Genomic DNA, 11,795 nt, shown 5'->3' with positions numbered 1-11,795 from the left:
ACTCCTCTCCCGGACCCCCCCCCTCCTCGGAGCTGGGTCGAAAAGCCGGGAGGGGGGAGGGGAAGGAAGGGCCTGTTGCCCCCCCCCCCCGCACCACCACCAAAAAGCTCCCCGGCCCCTCCCGGCCCCTCCGGGAAGAGGATCCCACTGGGAGGTCCCAGACTGGGAACCGCCCCGACCTGGCCAGGGAGGCGCCCCCCTCGCCCCCCCCCTTTGCCCGGGATCCCGGCTCTGCGGGGGGAGGGGCTGGCTTCCCCCCCCCCCCAAAAAAAAAAGTGTGGTTGGAGTGAAGCAGATCCAGAAATGGATTTTGCCAGGAGGTGCAAAGACTTTTTTCCTACCTTGGAAAAAGAACCGGGTGGTGCTAAAAGTTGCTTTGTTTGTTCATCTCTCTCTCTCTCTCTTTGTCTCTCTCCATCTCTCTCTCTCTCTCTCTCTCTCTCTCTCTCTCTCTAGTCTGTCTCTCTCTCTCTCTGTTTATCACTCTTTCTGTCTCTTTTTCTCTTTCTGACTCTCTCTCTCTCTCTCTCTCTCTCTCTCTCTCTCTCTCTCTCTCTCTCTCTATATATATATATATATATATATATATATATATATATATATATATATATATATATATATATATCTTTATCTCTCCATCTCTTTCTCTCTGTCTCTCTCTTTCTCTCTCTCTCTCTCCCCTTCTCTCTCTCTCCGTCTCTTTATCTCTCCGTCTCCATCTCTCTCTCTCTCTCTCCTTCTCTCTGTCATCTCTATGTGTGTGTCTATCTTTCTATCTCTCTCTCTCATATCTATGTCTATATCTGTCTATTTCTCTATCTATCTCTATCATCTTATCTAATCTCAAATTATTATGCCACCCATTCCACTGTTACAGTGACTCCGGATGGCCTACGATACAATAAAATCCTTCATTTCACAACCATTTGTTTAGAGACCGTCCAGAGTTACAAAGGGACTGAAAAAAGTGACTTATGACCATTTTCCACACTTAACGACCGTCGCAGCATCGCCGTGCTCACGTGATCAAAATTCGGATGCTCGGCAACTGGTTCATAGTTAATGACGGTCGCGATGGCATCCCGGGGTTCACGTGATTCACTTTTGTGATGATCTGACAAGCAAAATCAGTGGGGGAAGCCCGATTCACAACCCTATATACTCACTTAAGGACTGCACTGATTCCCTTAACAGCTGTAGCAGGAAAAGACGTAAAAACGGGGCTAAATTCATTTAACATTCTTGCTTACCAGTGGCAATTTGGGGCTGAATTGTAGAGACAAGTCAAACGCTATAGTAATATAAATCTGTGATATGTATTAAATGTATATATAATAAGTCCAAAACGATTAAAATGGAGAGGATTAAATAGGAAGCTTCTCAAAAGAGCAAGCAGATGCCTCCGGCGCACCCCGAGTAACGCAGCCCCTCTTCCCCCCCACAGGTGTCTTTGTGAGGATGCCGGACACTTGCCAGGGTCCGGCCCGGCCCGGCCCCCTGGTGACCCTAAACGTGGGTGGGAAGCTGTATAGCACCACCCTGGAAACCCTGACTCGCTTTCCCGACTCCATGCTGGGCGCCATGTTCCGGGGGCCCCAGCCGGCCCTCCTGGACAGCTGCGGGAACTACTTCATCGACCGCGACGGCAAGACTTTCCGCCACGTCCTGAATTTCCTCCGTTTTGGCCGGCTAGACCTTCCGGAGGGCTACGCCGAGCTCTCCCTGCTGCGGGCCGAAGCGGACTTCTACCAGATCCGTCCGCTCCTGGATCAGCTGCAGCGGGTCGAGGCGGAGCGATGTCGCCAGCGGAGCAACGCGGTGCTCCACGCCGATGTGGACCTGAACTCACGCCAGCTGCATTTCAACGTGCGCCGCGGGCCCCAGAACTACGAGCTCAGCTCTTGCACCGTGGAGATCTTCACCGCAAATGTCTTCTGCACCGACAGGCATTTTCTGGCTGTTCTGCGTAGATACTTGGGCCGCCTTGATCATGCCAATGGGAATGTGGAGGAAGGGTCTCCTGGTGGAAAGCCGGACCCATCCTGGAGAGGACCAGGGCTTCCCAAAGCTCAGGCAGCTGTCCGGGAACCCGGAGGGTGGAAGTGTTGGTCTCCCAACGGCAATCGGGGAATTTGTTTGGGCGACTCCACGGACGAAGATGTGGAGACGGATGACGAGATGCCAGACGGTTCGTCGGAAAATTCCCTCGTGGAAGCCACCATGTGCCACCACCTATGCTTGGAGTGGGCCCCATGTCCAACTGCTCTGCCAGCTGTGGAGTACGCCAAACAGAAGCTGCGCCAGCTGTGGGTGGGCGGGCGAGAGATCCGGTCCTCCAACGAATTTCTGGAAGAGGTGTTGAAGGTGGCCTTGGCCCAGGGCTTCCGAGTAGATTCGGTCTTCCCTGACCCAGCCGATATCCTGAACGCTCGTTCGTTGCGTTTTGTGCGACACTGAATAGCTCAGCCCAATGTCAGGGCAGAGGCAGCCCGTGGCAGCCGACTCTCCCACCAGCCGGACCAAAAGGGTAAGCAGGAGTGTTTGTCTGAAACGCTATTGGGTTGGTTGGTTGGTTGGTCTGAAATGGTGTAGGTTTCCTGCCTAAATAGGGTGTTGGACTAGAACAGGGATCCCCAACCTGTTGGCCACTGGGCCCTGGGAATATCCGGTGAAACCCCCCCTCCCACTCACGGTAGCACCGCCATGCGGGCGCTAGTGGCCCCATTTGCACGTGTGGGGACGCTAGCACCGCCGCCAGCGTCAAGTGGGCGCCAGTGGCCCATTTGCACATGAGTGCATACACTAGCACTGCACTGTGCACATGCCCATTTGCACGTGCACGTGCAGGGCCACACACGGGCACATTTCCCTGCTGCCCCCTTTCCTTCCGGGCTGCCAAGATTGGGGGGCTCTGGACGAGAAGATCTCCACAATCCCTCCCGACTCTGTTGTCCTGTTATTCTTCCTCCATCTCTTTAAGAAGAGACTGAACAGCCCCATCTCTGAAATGGACCATGGTCTCCTGCCCGGACAAGGGGTTGGACTAGAAGACCTCCAGGGTCCCTTCCAACTCTGTGGCAGGCAGTCCTCGACTTACAACAGCTCATTTAGTGACCATTACAAGTTACAACAGTGCTGAAAAAAGTGAGTTATGACTATTTTTCACACTTGTGACCATTGAAGCATCCCCAGGGATCAAAATTCAGACACTTGGGCAACTGATTCATATTTATGACGGTCGCAGGGTCCCCCTGGGTCACATGATTTCCCCCTTTGGGACCGTCTGACAAGCAAATTCCATAGGGAAACCAGATTCGTTTAACAGCTTTGTTACTGATTTAACGACCGGGAGAAGAAAAATCATAAAACGGGGCAAAACTCGCTATAACAAATATCTCGCTTAACGACAGAAATTTTGGGCTCAGATGTGGTCGTAAGGCAAGGACTGCCTGTATTCTGTTTTTTATCCAAACTAAGTGGCAATGGTGATGTCACGAGGTAGGGGACAAGGATTGTGTGTTTTACACCATGAGGTCATTTAGCGACCATTCAAATTTACAACGGTGCTGAAAAACGTGACTAAGGACCATTTTTCGCACTTAACGACCGTTGCACCATCCCCGTGGTCACGCGATCCTATTTGTTACCGTGTCCTGGGGGGTCATGCGATCCCCTTCTCTGACGACCAAACTCACCGGGGAAGCCATATTCACTTAACAACCGGGTGATTCACTTAACAACCGCAGGAGTTTGCTTGCCAACGGTGGCTAGAAAGGGTCGTAGAACGAGGCAGATCTCATTTAGCCATATTCACTTAGCAACCACAGGGGTTCGCTTGCCAACGGTAGCTAGAAAGGGTCGTAGAACGAGCCAGATCTCATTTAGCCATATTCACTTAACAAACGGGTGACTCACTTAACAACCGCAGGGGTTCGCTTGCCAACGGTAGCTAGAAAGGGTCGTAGAACGAGCCAGATCTCATTTAGCCATATTCACTTAACAACCGGGTGACTCACTTAACAACCGCAGGGGTTCGCTTGCCAACGGTGGCTAGAAAGGGTCGTAGAATGAGGCAGATCTCATTTAGCCAGTGTCTGGCTTAGCAACAGAAATTTTTTTTGGGGGGGAGGCAAACTGGGGTGGTAAAGTCGAGGTGTGCAACTCAGAAACCCGGAAGCTGACCCAGGGAAGGGGAAAAAAAGCATACGCTCTGCTCTTCTCAGCCGTGGTTTGCTTAACCCTGTTTATTGCGTCAACTTGCCAGAGCCGGTTGGCTTTCTTGTGTTATTGTGCCACAAGCCGGCGTGGGTGGATTCACGCGGCACCTTAGTCAAACAAACCTTATTCTGGCTTGGCCCAAGGTCTAAATCCCAGCCAGCTGGGCCAAATTTCTGACTTGGCCAAGGGCTTTAAAAGTGGGGGGACCCCTCGGCCCGGCCATGTCCGGACCTGGGAACAAAGAGGGGAGTTGGGGAGGGGGCTTCTCCTCAAACCCGCAGGCAGACCTCCTTCGCAGGGGTTTGGCAACCGTTGGGAGGACCAAGCAGCCTTTTGAAGAGGCAAAACCGGGTGGAGATCCTGAAGGCTGACTAATCCCTGGTTTAGGATGGGAGGGAGGGTAGTAGTGGATGACAGGGAGGATCCAAGCTTTAAAGGGGAGGATCCAAGCACCTGAAATGAGAACATTAAGATGGGCCCCGTCCAACCAAATGAGTTTCAAGGTGGAGAAAAGCAAAGTCTTAGGCAGGAAAAATCAAAGGTTTTAAGTACAGAATTCCGTGTTTTGCAACCCGGGCAGTTTCAGGATCCAAAAAAAGATCTTGGAAAAACTTGAAGGACGGGCCCTATGCATCAAGATGAATATTTCAGCTGGAGAAAAGCAAAGTTTGACACCTAGGCAGGAAAAACCAAAGGTACAAGCACAGATTGGGCGAGACCCAGCTCAAAAACAGCCACGGTGAGAGGGATCTCGGAGTCCCAGTGGACGATCGCTTGACCCTGAGCCAGCCGTGTGCGGCAGCAGCCAAAAGAGCCAACACAATCCTGGGTTGCACAAACGGAGGCATAGAATCGAGATCACGCAAAGTATCAGTACCGCTTTATAAAGCCTTAGTAAGGCCACACCTGGAATATTGCAGCCAATTTTGGTCATTGTATCACAAAAGGGACGCGGTGGCTCAGTGGGTTAGGACGCTGAGCTTGTCGATCAGAAGGTCGGCAGTTTGGCGGGTCGAATCCCGAGTGCCGCGTAGCAGAGTGAGCGCCTGTTACTAGTCCCAGCTTCTGCCAACCTAGCAGTTCGAAAGCACGTAAAAATGCAAGTAGAAAAATAGGGACCACTCCGGTGGGAAGGTAACAGCGTTCCGTGCGCCTTTGGCGTCTAGTCATGCCGGCCACATGACCACGGAGACGTCCTCGGACAAGCGCTGGCTCTTCGGCTTTGAAACGGAGATGAGCACCGGCCCCTAGAGTCGGAAACGACTAGCACGCATGTGCGGGGGAACCTTTACCTTTACCTTATCACAAAAAAGAGGTTAAGACTTGGGTAAAAAGGGCAAAAAAAAGCAAGTAGGATGATCAAGGGCCCGGAGATTAAAACATAGGAGGAACAATTGCAGGGTTTGGGCATGTCTAGTCTAGAGAAAAGAAGGACTAAGGGGTGACATGATGGCAACATTCCAGAATTTGAGGGGCTGCCCCAGAGAAGAGGGGGTCCACCTATTCTCCAAAGCACCTGAAGGCAGGATGAGAAACAAAAGATAGAAACGAACCAAGGAGAGAAGCAACCCAGAACTAAGAAGAAATTTCCTGACAGTGACAACAATTAACCAGTGGAACAGCTTGCCACCAGAAGCTTTGGGTGCTCCGTCCCTTTTTAAGAAGAGACTGGACAGCTGTTTCTCTGAGATGTTATAGGGTTTTGTGCTTGAGCAGGGGTTGGGCTAGAAGACCTCTGCGGTCCCTTCCAACTCCCAGATCAATTAACCAGTGGAACGACTTGCCTCCAGAAGTTGTGGGTGCTCTAACACTGGAGGCTTTGAAAAGCAGACTGGAATGGTATGTAGGGTCTCCTGCCTGAGCAGGGGGGTTGGACTAGAAGACCTCCCAGGTGCCTTCCAACTCTTGTTATTCTGAATGCTACCAGTCGGGGAAGCCTGGGCGGAGAAGAGCTGCACGGCCCCGGCAGCGAGTGGTACGTGGTGATCCTCGGAGGTCAGAGGGAGAAGAAAACGCGCCCTATTCGGACGTTGACAAACAGGCCTTTGTTCGGAGCGCCCGGCTGCCTCCAAAGCCTGCCTTTGTGTGCCTTGACTCACAAATTCTCTCCCATTTCTCACCCACCCTGCTTTTTCTTCCCCCTTTCTAGATTGCACCCACCGCCTGAGCTTTGGGCCTCCAGATGTGGCCGATATGGAACAGCCACGGAGGGGGTCCTCCCCTCCAAATCATTCATCTTTGGCTTTGGCGAGGAAGAGTCTACAAGAGTCTACAAGGAAGATTTATTTATTTTATTTTATTTTATTTTAATTCCATTTATATCCCGCCCTTCTCCGAAGACTCAGGGCGGCTTACAAGCTTAGCAGTAGCCTTCATTCTATGTATATGCCTGCTTATTAGGGCTTTCACACACACCCCCAAGTGGCATTATTACAAAGTCAGCTTAATTGCCCCCAACAATCTGGGTCCTCATTTTACCTACCTGGGAAGGATGGAAGGCCGAGTCAACCTTGAGCCTGGTGGGACTCGAACCTGCACTAATTGCAGGCAGCTGATGGATGAGGAAGGCTGGAGCATCCACTGGGGGCGGGGGGGGGGAAGAGGAATGACCTCACGGTGACATTACTCCGTGATTGACACCACGCACATCCCAAGGCACTTGCGTTTATGATGCAAGCTGAGTTATCTGAGTTGGCTGCAAACATACAGAAGTAGTCCTTGACTTATGACGGGTCACTTAGGAAAAGTAAAGACTTATGACGGGAACCCAAAAAAAGGTACAGGTGGCCCTTGACTTTTGACCACAAGTGAGCCCCAGATTTCTGTTAAGCGAATCATTTTTTTTCAAAGTGAATTTTTGCTCCGTTTTACGACCTTCCTTGCCCCAGTTGTTAAGAGAATCGCCGCAGCTAATAAATTACTCACACGGTCATGAAGCTAATCTGACTTTGCTTGTCAGAAGGTCGCAAAAGGGGATCACGTGACCCCAGGTCACTGCAACTGTCATAAATACGAGTCAGTTGCCAAGCGTCTGAATTTTGATCATGTGACCGTGGGAAAGGTACAACGGTCGTGTGAAAAACAGTAATAAATCACTTATTTCAGTGACGTAACTTTGAACAGTCAGTAAATGAACTGTTGTAACTAGGGGACTATCTGTATTTCACATGCGGTGGAGCAAACTGCAGACCACAAAAATTTAAGGGATACAGGTAATCGACTTACGAGCAATCGCTTAGTGACTGTTCTGAATTACAACGGACCTCCGTGGGGGCACTCACAACCCGGTTCCGAAATTCTGACAGGCACCCTAGTTGTGTGGCCACACGGCTGTGTGTCACGTGCTTGGCAACGGGCCTTCTTTTACAGCCAGCTGCAGTGTCCCACGCTCCTGTGACTCATTTTATGACGGTTTTACCGAAAACTGGCATTTACTACAGCCAGCCTATTGACAACCATTGGATCATTAAACGACCGTCGTGGTCATTTTACGACCGCATCTATCACTTGACGGCCACTGCCAAAAAAGTTGTAAAATCAGGTTCGTCGTGTGAGTGATCCGCTTTACGACCTTCACGATGGGCAGGTTCCATGATGGTTATAAGTCAAGGACTATGTCACAAATAACCCTGGCTAGTCTTTAAAATGTGCTTTTCCAGATTTTTTCAAATTATGGTAATATTTCAACCGGCCTCAGACCAGTTCTTGCTTTGTAATTAATATAATTTGGGGGTGGGTTTCTGCCTGTATTTAATGGGGTGGCCCTCGTCACCCTTTTTAATTTATTTTGCTTCTAATTTATGGGGAGCGTTTTCATACACACCGGCCTCCCATCTCTGCACACAAAGTGGGGGGGGGGGTTGTTTGCGGGAAATTCATGACTCCCTGGCGGCTGCTGGATGGGGACAATGGGAGATGTAGTCCAACCCATTTGAAAAGCAGAAGGAGGCGGCTTTCTTAGGACCACGTTCAGTTTTCCTGGCCTCTTTTGCCTTTTGCTGGCAAACCAGGAGGCACAAAGGAATGAATAATTGTGTTCTCGGCTCGGGTGCGAACGGGGAAGAAGAACATCGTACAAAATTTGCCTAGGTTGAATTTTTTTTTCCCTCCTTCAAGAGCAACGCAAGAGCCTGCCAGCCTGTGGGGGGCAAGACCCTCGGTGTGATTGTCACGACACAATAAAGCTCGGCAATTTTGTTTTTCCCCTCTGATCTCTTGTGTGAAACCTGGGTTTGCCGTATTTGGGGAAGGGGGCGGCAACGGGGGAGATTCCCCCAGCTTCTTCGTCGGGTGTAAGAGAGGCTACGAGGACCGTCGGTGGGTCCAGATCCAGAAGCCCATAGAGAACCGTGGGTTCATTTAATGACCAAGAAGTTCGTTTTACAACCGCGGCGGACACTTGATGGCCACCAACACAAAACAAGGTCATCAAATCGCCATCACTCCGTCGCTGCTCCTCCATTCCCGGGTCGTGAAAGCAAAACCTCCGAAGGCTGTGTTTGGATTTGGGGAGCCACTTCAGCATCAATTCTCTGGCTGCATTTGGAACCGTTGCCCAGGGCCTGGGGGGCTTCAGTGGGGGGAGGGGCATGGCAGCTAAGTGGAGCTAAGCATGCATGGAAGCAGATGGATTTGAAAACGGGCAGCTGAGGGGTTTTTTTACTTTTTCATGCACTAAAATCTATTTGCTTTAAATATATATAAAAAGGTAAAGGCTCCCCCGCACATGCGTGCTAGTCGTTTCCGACTCTAGGGGTCAGGGCTCATCTCCGTTTCAAAGCCGAAGAGCCAGCGCTTGTCCGAGGACGTCTCCGTGGTCATGTGGCCGGCATGACTAGACGCCAAAGGCGCACGGAACGCTGTTACCTTCCCACCGGAGTGGTCCCTATTTTTCTACTTGCATTTTTACGAGCTTTCGAAGTGCTAGGTTGGCAGAAGCTGGGACGAGTAACAGGCGCTCACTCTGCTACGCGGCACTCGGGATTCAACCCGCCAATGTGTGTGTGTGTGTGTGTGTGTGTGTTTGTGTGTGTGTTTGTGTGTGTGAAGTATTTATCAAGTCTTTTGAATACCTTGCTAGTTAAATCTTTCCTGTTTCAGCCTATCCCAAGGCTATCCGCAGGCTATAGTCACAACTTACGACAGTTCATTATTTGTGTAAATTATTCAAATTGCTAATAAAGAATTATATATATATTTGGGTAGGGTTTCTTGCAGATGTTTCATGACCCAGCTAGGGAACATCATCATTAGTAAGGAGGAGGAGAACTGGGGGGTCCCTGGTACTCTCTGAGTTGGTGGTTTCTTGCAGACGTTTCATGACCCAGCTAGGGAACATCATCAGTGATAGAAAGGGGGGGGCTTGCAAAGAGGAGGAGGAGTGAGGGAGGAGGAAGAGGACTTTGAGGGTCCTTAGTGCTTTGTGATCTGGGTTGTTTCCTTGTGGACGTTTCATGACCCAACTAGGGAACGTCATCAGTGTACATTTTAATTTGTAAATAACAGCATGCGTGCAAAGGCTAGGAGCTTTAATGCTCTCTAATAGAAAAATATTCGTAATATTTAACACCCGCTTCCTTGCTGGTTTCCGATTTGCCAAAACGCCAAAGAGAGGGGCTGCTTCCCCCATCATGAGACACACACACCCCAACCCAAATGACAACCATGAGCTGGGCCTCCTCCAGACATGAAGACTACAAGTCCCAGAATTCTCAGCTCAACATGGCTGCTCCTCTAAAAGTTGGCCCCTCAAACGAGGCGAGGTCCTAAAATCGGGCACGGGCCCCTTAACGACCTCACCACTTGGGGAGGGAATTGTGGTCGTACGTTGAGGACTCTCTGGAGCTGGCTCCTCACGAGCTGTTCTCGGAGACACGGGGCTGCTGTCCCTACTGGAAACAATAAACTGGGTTAGTTATTTCTAGGAAAACTCTGGTCACCGGATGTTTGGAAGCCAAGATGTAGTTGCATGCATTGGCCAGTAGAGGGCACAGCTTCCCATTGGTGTTGATGGATTCATTTTTTACAGTGAATCTCCAACTGGCGCTCCCGGGACAGGAAGTATAGGGGGAGTCGGCTTATTTGGATGCCCAATGCAGGATGTGGGGTTTATTTGGGGGTGGGGGAGAAGGCTGCAGGGGAAAAGGCACCAACAGGAGACCCTTAGGGGATTCCTTAACTCAATGCGTCTCAGTTCCAGCAACTTTAAGAAGGGTGGACTTCAACTCCCAGAATTCCTCTGCCAGGAATTCTGGGAGTTGAAGTCCATCCCTCTTAAAGTTCTCCAGACTGAAAAACACTGATTTAAAAATTGTTCATTATGGGTTTCCTCCCCCCCTCCCATTACTGGCTTTATCATATTTTATCATGCCAAACCAATCTTATTTCATTCTTCGATAAAGGGACTAAACTAATAGACCAGCGAAACGTTGTGGACGTAGTATACTTAGATTTCAGTAGGGCATTTGATAAGGTAGATCACAATCTACTCCTTGGTGAGCTAGAAAAAGGTGGGATAGACAACATCACCCCCGGATGGATCTCTGGCTGGCTGGTAAACCTACTCAACGAGTAGTCCTCAACGGCACTACATCCACACGGAAGGAAGGAAGCAGTGGGGGACCACAAGGCTCCATCTTGGGCCCAGGACTCTCCAATCTCTTCATCAATGACTTAGACGAGGGAATTGAGGGGGAACCCACCAAACTGGCAGGAGTAGCCAGAAGACAAACTCGGGATCCAAAAAGATCTTGACGGACTTGAACAACGAAATGAGTTTCAAGGTGGAGAAAAGCAAAGTTTGACACCTAGGAAGGAAAAACCAAAGGTACAAGCACAGACTGGGCGAGACTTGCCTCAAAAACAGCCACAGTGAGAGGGACCTCGGAGTCCCAGTGGACGATCGCTTGACCCTGAGCCAGCCGTGTGCGGCAGCAGCCAAAAAGGCCAACACAATCCTGGGTTGTATAAACAGAGGCAAAGAATCAAGATCACGCGAGGCATTAGTACCGCTATGTAAAACTCTAGTGAGGCCACATCTGAAATATTGCAGCCAATTTTGGTCACCGTATCACAAAAAAGATGTTGAGAGTTTGGAAAAAGTTCAGAGAAGAGCAACTCAGAGGATCCAAGGCCTGGAGACCAAAACATACGAAGAACAGCCGCGGGACTTGGGTCTGGCTATAGAGAAAAGAAGAAACAGGGGTGACATGATAGCAGCGTTCCAGTATTTGAGGGGCTGCCCCAAAGAAAAGGGGGTCACGTTATTCTCCAAAGCACCAGAGGGAAAGATGAGAAACAATGGTTGGAAACTGACCAAAGAGAGAAGCAACCTGGAATTAAGGAGAAACTCCCTGAAAGTGAGGACAATTAACCAGTGGAACTGCTTGCCACCAGAAATCAATGGAGGTTTTTAAGAAGAGGCTAGACAATCACTTGCCTGAAATGGTACAGGGGGCTGGACTAGAAGACCTCCAAGGTCCCTTCCAGCGTCTATTCTATTCTATTCTATTCTATTCTATTCTATTCTATTCTATTCTATTCTATTCTATTCTGAATTTTGCTTTGAGCAGGATTCA

At 50.0% G+C, this 11,795-nt stretch overlaps 1 protein-coding gene across 2 annotated transcripts; it reads left to right on the top strand.

The window, feature by feature from the left end:
- The first annotated feature begins 1,554 nt into the window (after window positions 1-1,554).
- LOC308677001 (BTB/POZ domain-containing protein KCTD11-like) lies at window positions 1,555-6,725 on the top strand. 2 transcript variants are annotated; one of them, XM_081343101.1, is made up of 2 exons: window positions 1,555-2,527; window positions 6,368-6,725. In XM_081343101.1, the coding sequence occupies exon 1, from the start codon at window positions 1,570-1,572 to the stop codon at window positions 2,455-2,457; it is 888 nt and encodes a 295-aa protein (XP_081199227.1). In that variant the 5' UTR covers window positions 1,555-1,569; the 3' UTR covers window positions 2,458-2,527; window positions 6,368-6,725. The 2 variants fall into 2 exon arrangements, with proteins under 2 accessions (XP_081199227.1, XP_081199228.1); XM_081343102.1 differs by lacking the exon at window positions 6,368-6,725 and adding an exon at window positions 2,981-3,093.
- Window positions 6,726-11,795: the final 5,070 nt, after the last annotated feature.

This window comes from Vipera berus, assembly GCF_964194415.1.
Source record: "Vipera berus genome assembly, chromosome: Z".
In the NCBI taxonomy this organism is placed as follows: domain Eukaryota; kingdom Metazoa; phylum Chordata; class Lepidosauria; order Squamata; family Viperidae; genus Vipera; species Vipera berus.
Note: the sequence above shows the minus strand (reverse complement) of the source record. Positions and strands in the feature narration are given on the sequence as shown.

What these genes read in the sequence shown, in the direction of transcription:
- LOC308677001 (XM_081343101.1), top strand. Translation starts at nt 1,570, where the DNA reads ATGCTGGGCGCCATGTTCCGGGGGCCCCAGCCGGCCCTCCTGGACAGC.